The sequence below is a fragment of the Cynoglossus semilaevis genome, chromosome 19, assembly GCF_000523025.1.
Source record: "Cynoglossus semilaevis isolate Cse_v1.0 chromosome 19, Cse_v1.0, whole genome shotgun sequence".
NCBI classification, from domain to species: domain Eukaryota; kingdom Metazoa; phylum Chordata; class Actinopteri; order Pleuronectiformes; family Cynoglossidae; genus Cynoglossus; species Cynoglossus semilaevis.
Genome location: NC_024325.1, coordinates 12335144 through 12354263, shown reverse-complemented (window position 1 = coordinate 12354263; position 19120 = coordinate 12335144). Strand labels below are relative to the sequence as shown.

General features: G+C 37.4%; 3 protein-coding genes across 4 annotated transcripts in view; all 3 read left to right on the top strand.

Annotated features, from left to right (window-relative positions):
• Nucleotides 1-6802, top strand: part of LOC103395371 (smoothelin-like protein 2) — a 20218-nt gene extending 13416 nt beyond the window's left edge. Inside the window, exons 3-15 of one of the 2 annotated variants that reach the window (XM_008333058.3) lie at nt 1131-1182; nt 2164-2310; nt 2413-2565; nt 2929-3066; nt 3252-3464; nt 3856-3920; nt 3964-4078; nt 4614-4676; nt 4810-4867; nt 5314-5439; nt 5532-5646; nt 5891-6042; nt 6460-6802. In XM_008333058.3, coding sequence (XP_008331280.1) covers nt 1131-1182; nt 2164-2310; nt 2413-2565; nt 2929-3066; nt 3252-3464; nt 3856-3920; nt 3964-4078; nt 4614-4676; nt 4810-4867; nt 5314-5439; nt 5532-5646; nt 5891-6042; nt 6460-6586 — 1524 coding nt within the window. In that variant the 3' untranslated portion in view covers nt 6587-6802. The remainder of the gene's footprint in view (nt 1-1130; nt 1183-2163; nt 2311-2412; nt 2566-2928; nt 3067-3251; nt 3465-3855; nt 3921-3963; nt 4079-4613; nt 4677-4809; nt 4868-5313; nt 5440-5531; nt 5647-5890; nt 6043-6459) is intronic. The other variant, XM_025065441.1, reaches the window with a different exon arrangement.
• A 129-nt stretch (nt 6803-6931) lies between these two features.
• Nucleotides 6932-13614, top strand: LOC103395373 (adapter molecule crk-like). Its single transcript, XM_008333060.3, has 3 exons — nt 6932-8079; nt 9315-9919; nt 12059-13614. Exons 1-3 carry the CDS (start codon nt 7860-7862, stop codon nt 12191-12193), a joined length of 960 nt encoding a protein of 319 aa, XP_008331282.1. The 5' UTR covers nt 6932-7859; the 3' UTR covers nt 12194-13614.
• A 570-nt stretch (nt 13615-14184) lies between these two features.
• LOC103395370 (14-3-3-like protein 2) lies at nt 14185-18341 on the top strand. Its single transcript, XM_025065852.1, is given in 7 exon segments — nt 14185-14793; nt 15278-15468; nt 15600-15650; nt 15652-15686; nt 15968-16246; nt 16479-16614; nt 17757-18341. Coding segments are annotated over 6 exon segments (753 nt in total). The 5' UTR covers nt 14185-14729; the 3' UTR covers nt 16612-16614; nt 17757-18341.
• Nucleotides 18342-19120: the final 779 nt, after the last annotated feature.

Sequence of the window (19120 nt, the reverse complement as noted above, 5' to 3'; positions counted from 1 at the left end):
CTTGTTAAAGGTTGTCTTTTCTATGGCAATAGTTAGCTTCAGATGAAATACAATATATATATTTGTAGGTGAGTTTTTAAACTACATATATAAATATATATATATATATATATATAATTTAAAAAATACCTACAATTAGGTGACTAAAGGTTGACTTTGACCAAAAAAGTGGTCAAAACAAACTTAGAGATAATGCAGTTATTTAAAGGTTAGCAAACTAATCGAAAGTTATGCTTTAGCTAAATGTGTTTTAATCTCTACCATCCCAGTATTATTGAATCTGCTGGTATGTGTTTGGGGGAGCCATAGTGACACGGGTGTAAACACAGGGGTGGTGGTGGGGGGGCAGGATTAGCAAGGTCAGATGTTCATATCCGACATCAGCTCCTGTGGATCCGCACATCACTGAAGTTCTTATCTCCTCCTGGTGTTGAGTTGACAGACTGACGGCAACAGCTTTATTTCAGTGACGCTGCCAGACTCGCCAGCATTTCTGGAAAGCAAAGAAGCCGCCGACAGGATCTGGAATTGGAGTGAAGGGGTGGGGGGGAGAGGGCGGCCAGGCCAGTCTAGAGTCCTAAATTTCCCCGAAGCATCCATTTGTATCTATATTGGGGATGTAAGTGGAGTGGAGCGGAAACTCTCGCAGAGGAGGCTGATTACAGAATCTAAAATAGTCCCTCAGTGGTGACCATGAGCCACGTCGGCCACAGCTGTCAGTTAGAGAGAACTGTTAACAGCTGAGCTGATGAACCATGTGACTGCTCTATACTCACATGTTCCAGGCTGGTGTGATTCCTATGGTTTGGACTAGGTTTATTGTTCACTCTAAATTGACCACAGGTGTGAATGTTAGTGTGAATGGTTGGTTGTCTCTATATGTGATGGACAGGTGAACCGTCCAATGTTGTAGCCCCGCCCTCACCTGTTGAATGCTAGGATTGGGTGCAGCCTTGTACTGTAACCCTGAAGATGATGAATAAATGGACGATTGTTTTGTATTCTGGATCAGTCAACTTTGACTGGCCCGTGTTTTAGGTCAATGAGTGAATGATTTTTGTGAATACAAAAATGTTTCCTGACTGAGCAGTTGGATCTCATGTATTTTCCCTGTTTTCTCCACTGCACAGGGCGTTGACGACACGGGAGAGAAGAAAGTCCCTGTAGGTGGTCAGGAGAAAGGTGAGTGAGCTCACATGATTTTCTTATAACTAATAAAAACTGAAATTGAAATTTTGAACCAATTCCAAACCTCATAATACAATGCGCCGTCAGTAGCTCTGTTGTGTTGACAATGAAAAATGTTTGCTTTCTTGCTAACAGCAAGCAACATTGTCAATGTAACAACAAGAGACTGCGGTGAGGTTTAATATGTGACATAAATCAAGCTCTGTCAACTTTTGCTGTTTCCTTTTAATGGTGTACAGTGTACTTACCTATCACAGTAGTTGCAGTCCAAGACCAACCGCAAAATGGGAAAAATTGCAAAGTAGAGGTGAGATAGTTATTATATTATTTACATATATATTTACCCTTTACAAACCTCCCCCACACTGTTATCAACCCTCCTGCAGTTGCATAATGGCAACAAGAGAGTGGCCGACAGACAAGGGGAGATGCTGAGAGATGCTATGATGCATGAGCCAATCAGCGTGAGGAATAGAAGAGCATGCTCAATTAGCCAATAGCACACCGAGTACGCATTGTATAAGTCAGTGTTTCCCAAACATTTTTTTCTGGGGACCCATATTTTAAAGGTTACAAACCTTCGCGACCCAAGTCAATAGGCATTATTCACAAACTCCTGGGAAACATGATGCGAGACGACCCAAAAAATATGGTATAAGTCAATAGTATGCTGTGTACGATCTCGTCAAGGTAAACAAAGCTACCAGCGATCAGTCGCAAATGTGCTTATTGCAATTTCAAAACTAGAATCCACATTTTTAAAGCCAACACTTTCGTATGTATAATTATTTTTTAATGTCTTTTAGTTTATTTTGTACTATATTTTGCGATTATGGTGAAACTTTTGCGAGATTGGATTAAGAAAATCTGCTATGTACTGAGGGAGCAAAAGGAGAACAGCGATATAGAGAGGGAACACTGTAGTCATATGGGGCTCAGACCTCAACTAATCGCACTTTACCCTTTTTTTCACAGAAAGGTCACCAGTGGACTGTGATGCAGGACAAGCGAGTGAAGACGTTTGTCCCCAGTCTCATCTGCCTCTCACTGCCATCACAAAACCCAATCCAGAACCGGCAACCATCACTCAGTCCCACACCCTGGAATCTCACAAAGCACTTGGTTAGACTTCCTCCCTCTGTGGATGTATCCTATCAGTGTAACAGTCTCATCTGTGCTGCCTTCACTGATCGCTCAGCCAACTTTTTTTTTCTCCCCCCCCAGACGAGAAAGAATCAGGTCTTCTGAGCAAACCTCACCTCCCTCTCACTGCAGTCAAAATGGTCACTGCTGAAGCTTCAACCCATCTTCAGACTCAAGCTGCTGTTCCCAAAGTCAGCAAAGAAACTCCAGCCAAGCCACTGGCTCCCTCTGCTGGTAAGACCGTGGTCCTTTTTATATTTCCCAACTGTTTTTGTACTGTGGCACATATTTGTCATTAGGAAAACCCCACTGTACACCACTAAACAAAAATATACTCGCAGGAATTAAAGAAAGACACTCACAAAGATGTTCTTCAACTTCTGATTTTTTTTGGTTTTCATGGCCATTTGGTGCCACCTAGTGGAAGGGTATTTAATAGTTCTGCATGTCATGAATTGACAAACAAAGAAAAAAGAAATTGTGGCACACCTAATGATGTCTCACAGCACACTAATGTGCCACGACACAGTGGTTGGGAATCACTGATTTATAATGTACAGTATGTTTATATTTTATTAATTCTTTTTTTTTTCACAGATGTAGCTGAACCTCAGCCTCATCTCCCCGTCACTGCCATGGCGTCCAAACTCAGTTCTGAAGTTCTTCCTTCTGCCAGACCTGCTCCGTCTGCTGCTTTACATCTGAGAGGAGCTGAGACTCTGACAGTGGAAACAGGTGAATCATTTTTACTGAAGGCTAACTTGTACTCTACGTATCTCCAGAAGGCATTTTTTTAAATATACTTGTGAACTATTTTATTATTAGTTTATTGCTAAAGGACACAAAGGATTTCAGTAAATGTTGAATGAATATATTTTCAAAGTAGTTTAATGACAGATTTTTCATTCCTTTTTTCACAGCTGTTTCTGGAGCTAAAGATCAGAGGAGTCAGATCATTCCGGACTACTCAGGGTCTGGATCTCATGCTCTGTCACATTTTTCTCTGACTGCTGTGACAAAAACCAGCTCTGACTCTGTTTTGCCCAAACCTGACCCCAGTCCTGCTTCAGCACTGAATCCTGCTCTTACAGACCCTCCTGCAGTAAAGCGAGGAGATTATCCATTCAGACGTGGTGAGAACACAAATATCTCCCTGTGATGTTCAAACCATCACACCTAACTATTTCTTTGTGCTAAACCTAGAGCGAAAAAGAAGATCCATCAGCTAACTCAAGTGTTTCCATGCTGGCTGAGAGTACCTTAGTTTTATACACATGTACATGTTTATTGGCTAATCTTTAGCTAAAACTTACATTTGCCAAACTATACAATGTAACCCAAACTGAGTATTTAGCTAAAACTTACATTTGCCAAACTAAACAATGCAACCCAAACTGAGTATAAAAATCCCAAACTCAAAGACACATAGCAAAAATAGCTAACAGTTAGCAGACAAAGAACCACACTCGGAGAAAGACAAGAAAATAATCAACACAGATTCTAATGGAACCATGTCTTATTTAGACGCTGCTGAATCAAAGCCTCACTTGCCGCTCTCTGCTGTCGCCAAACCCAACACAGAGTCATCTTCATCATCAATATCATCATCATCATCATCACTGTCATCTGTGATCATCATCAATATCATCATCATCATCACTGTCATCTGCTACAACAGTTCAATCTGTGATTCTATCAGCATCACAGGAGTCCTCTGTCAAACCTGGGGAATATCCCTTTAAACGGGGTAGGCACTGTATATGTAATGGTGCCAACACCTGATTCACATCACTGTCATTGTCAGTCAGTTTTTTCCCTCCAGCTTATTCTAAGCAAATGTATACTTGTCACATTTTATCTATGTTTGGCTATATTCTACTAACGATTAGCTATCTCTGCGTTTACTTTTAGTCATTAAGCTAGCAAGCTATTTTTTTATAAATGTACTGCTTCACCTTTACTTACCTTTGCATTTTTTTCAACGGAGCGTGACGAGAGCTTTTAGCAATTTCTTAGCTAACATTTAGCTATGTTGCTATTTTTCACATACATACAGTCCAACCTTGAGCTCTTTTTTGAGTTTTTTGTCAGATTGTGATGATCGTTAGCTGATGTGTCTAACAATTGGCCTTACTTTTCCATGTCATTTTGTTGTACTTTTACCTTACCTTAAGCTGTTTTAAAGCAAGTTGTCAATTTTAAGCATATTTAAAGCATATTATTGCCACTTTTGATCTTTGATTTTATGTACATATGTTATATATATATGTATCTCACTTCAGTGCCTGTTCTGAAAACACCCAGTCCCAGTCTGAAGAGAAGTGTGAGCTTCCCCCAGTCTGCAGGTAACATACAGATGATGCAGATATGAAGGCCTTCTTATGCTGACATGTCTTACTCTGTGAATGTGAATGTGAATGTGGAGGTATTTGATCTTTTTTCCTTCGTTTGTTTTGCATGTCTTTCTTGCGACTTCAGAAAAGCTGCTTCCATCCAAATCCATCATTAAGTCTGGTTTCTCACCAAATCTGGAAAAGTAAGTCACTGTCTCTTTACTATTGATGTCGTTTAGCAATTAGCTATTTTTGGGCTAACATTTTGCTGTCTTGTGGCTTATTTTCGGGGGGAGGTGGGCCTATATATTTATATATATATATATATATTTACTTTATATAAACATACATATTAACATACATATATAAGTATATATGTGCATGTGTGTATATACATATACTGTATATGTATTGAAAGGCAAATGTTTTAAGCATTTGTCTTAGCTTTGAACTGTTTGCAGACTGTTTACTTCTTGCTAACCTTTAACAATTTTTGTACTTACTTTTATTATCTTTTATTTATCAATTTACAGACTAGGGTTTGGCAAAGTTGGGATAGATTACAATTTTTGACTTTAGCGTGAGCTTGAACCTGCCAGCAGGAAAATGGAATTTTACTTGGGTCTCTCTGTCACTGTTTTTCCTTCAGGAAAGCGAACAAACCAGCGGCTGTTGAATTTAAACAGGACATTAAGAAATCCCAGACTCTTACAGGCTCCAGTGGAGCTCAGGCCAAGCGGGCTCTGTTTGAGCGGATGAACTCGGAGCCCATCAAGTAAGTGATTCTGAACTCACTTTTTAAAAAAATTCTGCAGCATATTTATCTCCGTAAATAATTTTCTTCAATATATTTTCTCTGAACAAAAGGCCTAAAGATTCAAAACCTAAACTGAAACGCTCCCAGAGTTTTGGAGTGTCTAGCGCCAGTGGCATAAAGCAAATTCTGTTGGAGTGGTGTCGTTCCAAAACCATTGGCTATCAGGTAAAATGAGTGGGTGAAGATGAACAATGAAAAATAACTAGAAGTTAGTCTTAAGATTAGGCCAGAGTTAAAAATGGAGTTTGAGTTTGAATGGAGAAAACACTAAAAAGTTAGCAAAAAAGAAGAACATGTCACAGAAGTTTACTACATTTTGCCAACCTTTAGCTTAGTCATAGCTCAGAGTTAGTCCACAAATGTGCTAAAATGTAGCCAGGTCAATCTCTCTGCTGTTTTCTGTTCCCAGAACATTGACATCCAGAACTTCTCATCCTGCTGGAGTGATGGTATGGCCTTCTGTGCTCTGGTTCACTCCTTCTTCCCTCTGGAGTTTGACTACAACACATTGGACCCTGCAAACCGCAAACACAACCTTTCACTGGCCTTCACCACTGCAGAGTAAGCACAGGCTACAGGGAATGGTTTCTTTCTAAAAGAGAGTTTTGTTTTTTGTTCAAATAATGAGGGGGATGTTTATACTGTATATTTACAGATTAATGTGATATATTTCAGCTAACGTTTATCTGTTTAATTATGCTTTGTTTTGCTAATCTGTGCGTTTTTGTGGTCCAACGTTTACAGTTAGCATATTATAGCTGTTACACTATTTTCTAGTGTTTAATTATAATATTATTACTATTATAGCTTGAGTTTCATTTAGACTTTTTTGCTACTTTGGCTAACCGTTAACGGCAAATGGTTGGTTTTTCAGTACTATAAAACATATAGATTGCAAACTATTCCTTGATATACTGGAATGTTTTGAAGAATTTTGTCCATAAATAATTGGATCCATTAAACATCTTCATGTTTCAGGGAGCAGGCTGACTGTCTGCGTCTGATCGAGGTGGAAGACATGTTGGATATGGGGGACAAGCCGGACCCTATGTGTGTCTTTACATATGTCCAATCTCTGTACAATCATCTGAAGAAGTTTGAATGACTCTGTATCAGAGTAGATGTTATTTTTTTTTAACCACAGAATGTTGTGAACATGGTGAAAATATGCCTGACAAAAAGAGGCTAAAGTGAACATTTACAAACTGCTGATTGTTAAAGGGTGGTGTCTATTAGTGTTTTTGTGTGATTTTTAACAGGTCAAACACAGTAAGAAAATAAAAAAAAGAAAATAGTTTGCAGCATATGCCAAGTCTGACTCCAAAGACTTGTTGCCTTGTCTTGGTTTCAATAGGAATGGGTTTTATGTGCACAATTAACAAGTGAGTTATATAGCCCATGTAAAGTGTCTCAATTTTGAAAGATTTCTTGAAAAGGTATTACAATTTGTACATGATTTTGTACAAACATGATTTGTTCCAAAAATATTTAGCTAAGATAAACCAGCGGCTTTTGCTAATTAGCTTTTAATTGAAAAGCTTGTCTATCTATAAATAATTTATCAGTGCTTTGTGGGTTTTTTTAAAAAAATATTTATTGGCTCTTTAGTCAACCAATGCTTTTGGGTATCCATAGTATTTTTCCCAAATTCAAGATGTGTCACCTATGTGCTCTCCGGTTAAACACTGCCATCTTCTGGCAATCTGTATCTAGTGCAGGCAGACAAATGTTAATCAATGACCAGAACAACGAGTGCATTTACAAAAAAATACGTAAGAATACGGTATAGTTTCTCGGTTAGAACTTATTTTTTGCAAATGTGGTTATTTTATATATATATATAGTTCTGATACCCATTAATTTCTTTCAAAATATCTGTTTAAGAGCTTTAAAGCAGACTACTGATTGGTTTTATTTGCCATAATTTACACACAATTCTCAAATTTAAGTTCGAATTTTGACTCTTTCCGATGTTCATTTAACAAATAACTATTACTTTTGTAGAGAACCAAAACGATGGGACGTCATATTTCCTAGCTTTTCCAAAGGTCCACAAACGCAACACTTCCCAATGACCAGGCATCACTTCCGGTAGATGAGGTCAACGTTTCCCAGGATCCGCCATTTCGGTCTCGTAGTTTTTCACTGAACGTTTTTTTTTTTAATGTATCTACAATTCCTCTTTGATAAAAATAAAACGATAGATTAAAAAATCAACACAACTTTAAGAGACCGACGCTTTGAAACTGTTAGGTTAAAGTTGCTACTTTAACTTTTTTATTTGTGCAGCGGCATCGTAAAGTTAAACCAAAGTTTTGTATGAGTTGCGGATAGGGTGAGGCCTCAAGGCTCGGGCGTTTTTATTTAATTTTATAGCTATGGCCGGTAATTTTGATGCCGAAAATCGTGATAGCTGGTACTGGGGCAAGCTGAAGCGCATTGAAGCTGTCTCCCTTCTACAGGGACAGAGACACGGTGTTTTCCTGGTCAGGGACTCCTTCTCCATCCCTGGCGACTTCGTGCTGTCTGTTTCAGAGAACTCCAAAGTGTCCCATTATATCATCAACAGAATCAGTAACAACAGACAGTCTGGTTCAGGTAATGTTGAATAATTTCCTCACACAGCCAGTGTTGACCTATGCTTTATATTATTGCATGAGAATAACAAGAATTCCTGTGTAATTTGTGGATTGTAGCGATTCAGCCCCGTTACGCCCCTCTTCCCCCGTGTACTGAGTCACGCCAAACTTCATTTGCAAAGCGTCACGTTTCTCTATTGTCAAAAATCAACATAGATATAGTAAGTTGAATGTCGTAGTAGCATCTGTTTATTTTTTGCAAGATCATTGTCTTAAATTCGGCTAAATCTTTTACACATTATGCAAACTTGATTAAAGAAATAAAGTTGTCAACATGTACTGCACATGTTGACAACATGCGCAGGTTGGGTGGTTTATGCAATGCCGAGCAGCGTCAATTAAACATGCAAAAAAAAAGTCTGCCAGTATTTGCACTTTCTTGAATTTAACTATGTTAAAGTGCACGGTGCATTTCTTAGTTGTTTCACGAGCGTAAAGTGAGAATAAACTGGTCTCAGCCTACTTGATCCAAAATACAACGCAATATAATAAAACGCCTTTCTGCACAATTTAGTGTAATCGGGAAACATGGGAAGTGCCAGTTTAAACTTATAACGAACACGATGTTTTTTGCTTAATATAAAATAACTGTAAATAAATAAATATATGTTCTTGAAAATACCCCTTGGCTAAATCTTATAAATGTGACATTTTTAATTTAACTGCACTGAATGGCACAAACAGGGCTGTCAAAACGAGAGGATGACTGATCGGACTGGATTCTTTGGAATGTGTGTGATCCTGTCTTCGTGTTCCTATTCCTATCCTTCGTTGTGGCTCCTATTAGACTGTTAAACCAGTTTCGTATAAGTTGACATAACTGAGATTTTTCAGTAGGTATATATTGGGCTTTCACGATACCATTGTTTTGAAACCAATACATGTGCGAGTATTTTCACTTGTGTACTTGCCCATACCAGTTACCTTAAAGAATATCAGATGAACTGGAAAGTAGTGTTATGTATATGGCACGACTCTGGATATAGGGTAAAGTGTGAGGTCAACCCGAACCATTGTGGCAACAAGCAGCAATAGTATAACATCATAAACAGAGGGCTAGTTTAATCCACAATGATTAATGCAATAGGAACATTTGCATCTTAATTTATATTTTTAGTTTGCTGATATCAGGATTGTATTAATTTATTCATTTCATTTAGTTTAACTTACTTACAAATCTTCTTTCTTTCCTAGGTTTACCTCCTCCACAGTTTCGGATTGGGGATCAAGAGTTTGACGGCCTATCGACCCTTCTGGAGTTTTATAAGATCCACTACTTAGATACCACTACACTAATAGAGCCTGTAAGCAAAGCTAAGAACACAAGTTTGGTCAGCTCGCCCATAGTCTGTGTCCCACAACAGCCAGAAGAGACAGAATTTGTCTGTGCGCTGTTTGACTTCCCGGGCAATGACGAGGAGGACCTTCCTTTCCGTAAGGGTGACATTCTCCGTGTGCTGGAAAAGCCAGAGGAGCAATGGTGGAATGCTGCAAACCAGGAAGGCCGAGCTGGGATGATCCCTGTGAACTACGTGGAAAAGTATCGGCCTGCCTCGCCCCCCAGTGCTGATTTTGGTTCTCCTATTTTGGCAGCCGGACAGGGGGGTCAAACTGGAGTGATAGTTGGCAGCACAGATGGAACAGGGGGCACAGCAGTCAACCTATTGGGGGATCCAGGCCAGTACGCGCAGCCTGTCGTCAACACTCAGCTTCCTAACTTGCAAAATGGGCCCGTGTACGCCCGAGCCATTCAAAAGAGAGTCCCCAATGCTTACGACAAGACGGCACTTGCTCTTGAGGTAATATATCAACTCAATAACTAATTCCTTTTCTGTGTATTTGCTGATGTGGCCCAGACTGTTCTGGGTTGCAAATGGCCTACTCATGCATGTGAGCCCGCACAGATAGTGTTGTCACAAATGGAAGCTGACAACACTCACAAAAACACAGTGAGGTGGCTTCATCGTCCTCAATACAGGCCCTTCTTTTTGTACACATTGTAATGAATGAAACATTCATATAAGCTAAAATAAGGCACGTTGTTGTTCTTTGAACAAATATATAAATGAGGCCATTAATGCAAAGAAAAGTGAGGTTTATTAAGAAGGATAGACAATGTCTTTTTTTTTGCAAAAAAAAATCTTTATTTCTTCATTACACATGTTACTGTTACAAGCCAACTGCTTATATTATATAGACTTAGTACCAACAAGTTTTCTGTTCTGAAAACAACAACAATTTTTACCTTAAGTCCAGTTAATTAAGAACATCTCGTTATATAGAGACAAATACAGAATTCTGTTTTCTTGGGCTATTACGTTTATCCACAATTCGACTACTAGCAGTGAAACAGTTTGAAGGTGAGGGGTTTTTTTTGCAACACATTACATAGTTTTCTTTGTCAGAACTAAATGTTTTTCAAGTGTCTAAAAGGCTACAACCTGGGATTTCACACTATAGAACTGGAAATAGTTGTCAAGCTAGGGTTTAGCTTGTCAAGCTAATGTTTAGCTTGTCAAATGCAACTGTGCTTGCTCAGAGGCTATATCATGTCCGTGGATGTGAAAGCTCATCCCTGCCCAACAGCTTTAGCAGGTACGTTGCCATTGCAATATTGTTACAAAATGAGCACATTATGTAGTAGGGAAGAAAAGTGGAGTCTTGTTTTTAGGATGAACCATTACTTTAACTTAAATTAAAACCTAATACGAAAGAAGAAAAACATTACTTTCTACATACACACCTCCAATCCCCAGCAGCCACTTGCTGTCAGTCTTCTTTGTCTGTTCGGTGTTCTTTTTAAAACTTAACACAGGAAAATGCAAATGCTGGTGTGAAGATACTGCAAAGATTGTGGAGGTAGAACAGGACAGTCTTTCCAGTATTGATTTATTAGTGTTAACATAAAGAAAAAGTACATTACAGGGAAATCATTGGAAATGATTACGCCATACTCTGTATTTAATCCAGGTGTAGCTGTACACTTTTATATGTATTTATTAGTAGTGTAATGGCATGCAAACATCTTGATTCAGTACATTCCCTGATATTAACATTACAGTTATCAGTAGGAAAACAAAAGTGGAAAAGGCATTGCATAATTTTTGGTCATTTATTAACCAATGGCCACATTGATATCTGTGAAGCCTTATGCAATTCCCACCATGTGTGTTAATTAGGGATGTCCGATAATATCGGCCAACCGAATAGGTCATTCCTAGTGCTGATTCATTTTCAAATATTTTTAAGTGCCCTTAAAATTAGTTACAAATATTCCAAAGGAATTAAACTAGACAACTGAAAATCTTGTTTTAAGGTGTTCCAAGTCAAGGGGGCAATGTAAGAAAAAACTTTTTGCTTAATGCTGTAGGTGCTGTAGGCATTGAAGGTCTTGGCGTGACGTTATTGGTTGACAGAAGTTGTCTGTGAGTAGTTCCCAGTCGCTCATTGTACATCTGGGCTTTTTTGAAGTTATCAATAACATGTCTTACCTCACATTTAGGATAACCTGTTAAAGAGCTGTGGAATCTGGCGACAGAACAAATGTCAGAAATTTTAACACAGTTATGGGGACTATATATGTTCTACTGTCACAATTGTTGAGGCCTATGAGTTGTGGCTCACTGTAGCAACCTGTGATTAAAGCTCCTCCAGTGACATTGTTAGACTTAGCAAACCAGTTCTACCGGGACTTGCAGCAACCTGCCCCACGCTGGTTTGTTGAGGCAGTTAAGCTACAGAACAAGTCTGGTGTTGCAGATGCAAAAACAGACGGATCAATGAATACTAGTTCAATGCTGTTCTATTTAGTGGCCTGTGGGATTTAGAACAGAACATTGAGATTGTATTGACAGCTTCAGTTTGACCAAGTTACTGACAGAAAATACAGAGGGCTGACTCCATAATAACCAGGCATTTTTGTCATGTTCTATCATCAGGTGGGAGACATGGTTAAAGTGACCAAGATCAATGTGAATGGCCAGTGGGAAGGGGAATGCAAGGGCAAACGAGGCCACTTTCCCTTTACCCACGTGCGACTGTTGGAACAACAGCATCCCGATGATGAAAGCTGAGGAAACCAAGCACTGCCACCATGGCCTGCCAACAAGTCTTTTCAAAATGTTTTTTTTTTGTTTTGTTTTTTTCAAAGAAAATTTTTCACAAGCACAAGTATGAACCCACCGCTAAGACCTCTCAGACCCAGCCAACAACTTGAAATGTTGGTCAGATGTCATTTTCATGGATTCTATTCATGCGACAGTCCTGCCTGTATTTGCTGCCTTTTTTCTATTAACCCAACTAGTTTGGGACTCATTTCAAACACAGCCACAGGAGATCAAATTCTTGCTTTATTCTGGATTTTCTATTTATTGATGTGAGACAATTGAACAAAAACATTGGAAGTTTCTCTAAAAAAGAAAAAGTGTCCACTACAGGGAGAGCTTTAAGCTTAGCTCGAGGATTAAAAATGGAACAGTGTAATTGTCAAGGCATTTCTAAAAGAAAAAACTGTGTACATACGTGTGTGTGTGTGTGTGTGTATAGTCACTTGCTTAAACAGATATTTTTACATTTAACCTGCTGCTGTTTAAATGGCCTGCTGCTTCTGCTCCTCTTGGTTTTTTGCTGAGGTGACAAACATGGCACAGCGGTGCAAACAACAACCAAACAACATGTTTACTTGTTTTTCCAATTTTTTAATTTTCTTCTTTTTTTCTTGGTAGTTCTTGGTCATTTTTGACACAATAACCAATAGTTTCAGGTTTCTTTTTAAAGAAATAATGATCTTCAAATTACCTTTTGTTTGTGTTGAGCTAAGGATAAGAATTGCTGAGATGTAGAAAACAACACAACACTGACATTTTGAAAAGTCTACATTTTTGGGTGTGACAGGGGTTGGATGGCTGGATAAATACATCTTAAAGTGTACCAACACTGTGATAACTTGTCAAAGTTGATTTTAGCTCATATGCTAAGTTCAGTGTAGAAACAGTGCTGCGTTCATTTTGTCAATGTCGGCTTGTATTTCATAGATCGACTAATAAAAATGAACACATCAACCGATAAAATAACATGTTCATTCCATTGTTTTATCTACTGGATAACATCACCTAGAGCTGAACAATGTAGACTGTAGTTATTCACTATATATATGTATGTATATGTGTGTGTGTGTGTGTGTATATATATATATATATATATATATATATATATATATATAGTGAAAAGATTAATGAAGATGAACTGTCACCGTTGTTGGGGCTAAAAACAATTTGCAATATTGCATAAAACTTGGACAAATAAAAAGTAAATTCAAAGTTACTGAACAAATGTTAAACCTACATAGATGTACATTTCATGTGTAACATTGTGAAGCAGCATTTAAACACATTCAGACACCAGCTGTCAAAGACACCAGTTTAAAAAAAACAAGCAACAGACTGCTCCATCATTCACATTGCTCAATAATATAGGTATGTCTGAAACCACAGACCACCAAGTACAAATGGTAATTACTTTTGCTAAACTTGATAATCAACATCGTTAGTGTTTAAGTGTGTTTGTGTGACAAAAATCTCAAACATGATTACAACTTGTGTGCGCCTGTCAAATGACTTTATGTGACAAGGGTTATAGGTGATAGTTTTTAACATATTTGCACCTGCCTTTGTGTTAAACTGCATTCCTCTTTCTCCAGTCACTTACCCATCTGAACTTTGAAGTGGGTTTAACCATTTCATATTTTTCAGTGTTCATTGTATGTTATTGAAAATATGTTCTTACAAGTCTACCCTTTTATACTTTTTAAATTAGTTAGTGTCATTTGTGCATATAACGTGTCAATAAAATACAATAAAAGAACATACCAACCATTCAGCTTAATCTTTATGAAGTACATCAGTTTGCATATAATTGAATGTAGAATTGTTCCTTAACAAATGTCACACTAGCTTACAATTTGCAATAAATCATTAAATTTCTTTCTGAACATTTAAATGAGATTAAATTTATATGGGTTACCTTTTGAATTTGGCAGATTAACCTAAATAAACAAACAAATAAATTCAAAAAGATCTTAATTGCATTTTTTCCTTTAAATATATTACATTTTGGTTTTAAATAAATAAATGTAATTATTCTCAGTTAGGTCGACTGAAGTGCACTGTTCTCTGTGTTTAAATTATAACTTTTTTTAATTTCAGAATATTGTATGTTTATTTTGGATTGCAGCCAATTCTAATTACTTTGGCATTGTATTGACACTGCAGTTCACTTGATTCAAACTAATTCTAAATCTTTACATTTGTTTTTATAAAGATACAGTAGTTTATTTAACAAGTGTTGTGCTGTGTACAGATAGATTTATTTTCTCATTTTTTGTAAAGCATGTCGTGTGGGTGTTCCGTTTTTGGCCGTGTCACGTGGGTGTGCCACGCCTCCGCTGCAGCGCGGGAGGGTTTCCCCAGATTCGTGTTAATACGAAAGACACGTGTTACTCAGCAGAACGGCGGTGCTTTTTCACTACCTCTAGAATCAACTCCGAGCTGATCCATTGAATGCACCCATTTTTACATTTAAAATACTTGAAGCCGCAACGTGGAAGCAACCATGGACGACAAGAACTACTTTCTATGTAAGGCAAAAGTCTACGAGCAAACGGAGAGATGGGATGGTAAGTCACTTTCGGCGTTATCGTGGCTCCTTTTCCCCCTCCTTACTTGTTCAGCTACAGAAGCGGTTATTAGTTGTTGCAGTTGTTTTTCAAAATAAAACATCGTTCAGCATTAGTTAATAAATAAAACCGAAATAATGTTAGTTGTGATTTTCTTCTTCTTCTGTGTTTCTCCAGGAAGGAACGGCAAAAACCCATGCTTCATAACTTTAATTATTTTAAGCTAATGTAATATGAAGAGGTAGAAAAAAAAGCCTTCAACAAAGTTAAAGAGTCAGTAGCAATAGAATTGTTTGACCTCCACGTATTAATCTGTCATTTCATACACTCTAATGCAATAGACAATGGCTGCTATCAAGGCTATGTCTGAAATAAGTAGATATTAGGTGTCAATCAGGTAGTGAGGAGGTCACCCACAGGAAAGTGTTTTGAGATTTGAGAAGCCATCATCTGATGCCACCCTTTTCTCTCTATCTGCCTTTAGATATGGCGGAGTCCATGGTGAAAGTTGCAGAATTCAAACACGGCTTGACAACTGAAGAGAGGGATCTTTTTTCGGTAGCTTTCAAGAACAGCATTGGACCCAAAAGATCTGCCTTGAAGATAATCAGCGGTATTGGAGATAAAACGGACACTCCAGAAAAACTAGATATTATTCAAGAGCTCAAAGACAAGGTAAAACATAGTTTAATAAAACCAAATATACATCATTTTTACAACATTTTGGTGGGGCAAGTTGTCATGGTATCTTGAGTTTTGCTGCTTTTCTATATGCCTGGCCGCTCCTTATTTTTCTGTGACTGCAGGTGGCCCAGGAAGTGAGGGATATCTGCAACAATGTTCAGAATGAAATTGACACAAACATTATTCCAGTTGAGCAACATGTGGGAAAAGTTTGTTTTTTTTTACAAAATGTATGTGGGTAATTTTTAAAAAAAAAATTCAGCCAGAAATATCATTTATTTCATTGTAATTTGATGTCTATATGTTTTAATCTATGTTTTTAAAAATATCTTAAGTCCTTGATGTTTGCTCTTAAAGATAGTTAGTGAAATTAGCTAATGTAGCAATTGATTACCTAGAAAGACACAAAAAGCACAGAAATACTTATTGTAAGCATAAGAAATATTACGATTTAATCCAACTCTAAATAATCCCAAATTCAGTAAATGGAATACAGTGTTCATCTGTCAGCATGCTGGTCAGCAGATGTCAGTGTGACCCTGTCAATCCCCCTGCTCAGGAAGGGCGATTACTACCAGTACCTGGTTGAGGTTACCACGGATGACATCAGCAAGAAACAAGCAATGGAAAAATGCCAGAAACAATACCAAGTTGCGTTTGACATCGCTTTGGACAATTTGTCACCAATTCACCCACTCCGTCTGGCATTGGCTCTTAACGTTTCCCTGTTCTACTACGAAATCCTCAATTTACCAGAGAGGGCTTGCGGGTAGGTGCAGATGTTGAACTGTGGGTGTATGGGTTTGAAAATAACTCCAAGAAATTAACTGAAGACCTTTTTAAAAAAAATCACATTGTAATGTTTTTCCTGCCCTCTGTCCAATCCAAAAACTCTAGTTCTTAAAAATTGCAGTAGGTGAGTTGTAAGTGGACAGACTCCCACTGTCTGAACTTTAAATCTGCTGTGTTCAATGTGTACATGTGTTGACCTTGTGCTACAGACTGGCGGAAACTGCGTTCAACGCTGCAATTGCTGAAGTGGACGATAAACGTGAAGACTATTGTAAGGATAGCACAGCTATCATGCAGCAGCTACGTGACAACTTAACGCTGTGGGGCTCACAGGACTACTAGAAGGTGAGAGTGTTGTTCTTTTCTCAATGTCTGCTTAATGCTCTCTGATGTTTGACTCCCTGCTGTCAGTCATTTTATTATAATCTAGCATTTACTATGCCCCATTACAAGTCTGCCTTACATGCAGAAGGTCCTGGGTTCATGTCCCTGAGGAACCACATACTTGGTGCCTCCTGTTGGGCAGCCTTGTTGCAGCAGATCTGCTGTTAACAATTTCCCCAGCGTGGGATCAAAGTTCTTTTTTTTTTTTTCTTTCTTACACTGGATTCTTCTTCTCCCTCCCCTGTGAACTTTAAGTGTCTCTCCTGTCTCGGCTCCACCCTCTCCTTTCAGTCTTGCCACAAAGACCTTTTCTAATGAATCTCTGGAGCTACAACCACAGTTATCTTTTTTTGAAATAGAAAATGGAAGTCTGTTATACAGGCTACCACTGGAGGTGCCATTAAGTATGTGGTTTCTCTGGGGCTTGAATCCAGGACCTTGTGATATTGAAAAAACAATGAATTAGAGGTAAACCAGAAGTTCCTGTGGGAAAGTGTGGAGTAATAATAATACATTTTATTTAAAAGCGCCTTTCAAGTCACCCAAGGACACTGTACATAAAACAAAACAAAAACAGTGAGTAGTGAGAGACTCCTGTTGATATATGGTCAGAGAAGGATATAGCACTGTTGCATTTGGCTAAAAAGGAAGGATTTCTGTTTTGGGTCTTGGCCAATCATTGGCCATTGACCCAGGTTTTCTTTTTGTCTTTATTGTCCTGATCATTGTTTTAGGACAATATCAGCCAGAAAGAGCAGCAATGTTCCAGGTGGGATTGTGCTCTTTGAAAGGTGCAGTTTGATAGAGAACCAGACCAAACACAGTTTTGAAACCAATTGAACTCAACCTGCTAAACTGTCCCAATGTGAAACTGATTAAAGTGAGCAGATAAAAAAATATCTCAGCGCACCAGGACCGATCCTTCTAATGAATTTGAGAAACAAGATTTGGACAGAATTCATAGTGTCTGGTCTTATTCTGTTGTGGTTAATGTTGTAAGTTGTTGGTTAACAATAATCAATTTTAAAGGGAAACTGTTGAATAGCTGAAGAATCATCAAGATCACTAACACATGACAACCTGTATTTGTCTCTTCACTTCAGCTGACAAGGCAAACTAAACGTGGAAGATCTGAAAGTGACATGAGACGAGTCGCCTTTCCCTTCCTCCTCCTGTCCGTTGTCCTCCTCATCTGGGAACAGCAGCAAGTATGGAATAACTGGTTGTGTTCCCATCATGTCTTTTATAGCTTTTCTTGTATATATGTAATCTTGGGTCTTAACTTCCATTCCAAGGTAACCCGGTGGTTAATTTTCTCTTTTCCTTCTCAAGATATTTTTTATAAGTAAAACAACAAAATTTGTGTGTAGTGAACGACACTTTACTACACTTTACACAACCTTTTTTTTCCCATTTTCCAAAAAGTTCAAACCCACCCTTGTCCTACACAGAGGCTCAGGCCAAATAATGTGCTTTTGCTAAAGGCAATAAGTAATTGATCATTTGATTTGTACTACTGGCACAGTATGGAATTACAAATAATCTTCAAATTAAGGAAATAAATTAGTACAAACTGCTAGTATGTGTTAAGTCCAAAAATGCATCAAAATTTCCAAAAATATGCAAACCTGTATAATTTGTGTCAAACATACAAAAAACAGCTTTTTTTACTTTATCAAAAATTTGACAAAAAACAAAAATGACTTTCATGGAAAAATCGGAAAAAATAATGTCCAAAAATGCATCACAATGTCTTAAAATATGTAAATGTGTATGATTTTTTGAAAACAGAGGTTTTTCATCAAATTTGGTTAAATTTAAGAAAAAATTATTTAGAAGATAAATATTTTCATCATTCAATTTTTGTTCATCAGATGGTGAAAAATTATGATAGTTTTCAAAAAAATTCAAAATGTTATCTTTTCTGCATGTTTTTCATCAGATTAGAGCATTTTGAAAAGCGTGTTAGGAAAGTTTTTTGTAATTTTGAAATTTTCTGTTAAAATGTGAACTTTTTTGATCAAAAACTAAAAAATCTTGACAACTTTTTGTAAAATTATTTTTTGAAATTTAATAGTAAATGTTAAATGTTTCTGATAAAATAAGGCATTTAGAGACATTTTTTAGAAATTCTCAAAACATTTTCTCTTAAAATGTGAGCTTTTTGTGTCATTTTTGGTCAAAAACTATAAAAAGAATTGTAGAAAAGTCTTGTAAAATATTTTTTAAAAAATGATCTTTTCCTGCATGTTTCTGATAAGATTAGGGCATCTAGAGAACATTTTTAGAAATTTATTTTCAAATAAATCTCTGTGAAAATCTGTTTTTCATGTAATTTTTGGGCAAAAACTAAAAAATCTTGACCAAAATTTATGTAAAATTATTTTTCAAAATTTCATACTTTCATGGTAATATGAGCTTTTTGTCATTTTTTTCACTAAAAAAAATTGATGAAAATGTTCACTTG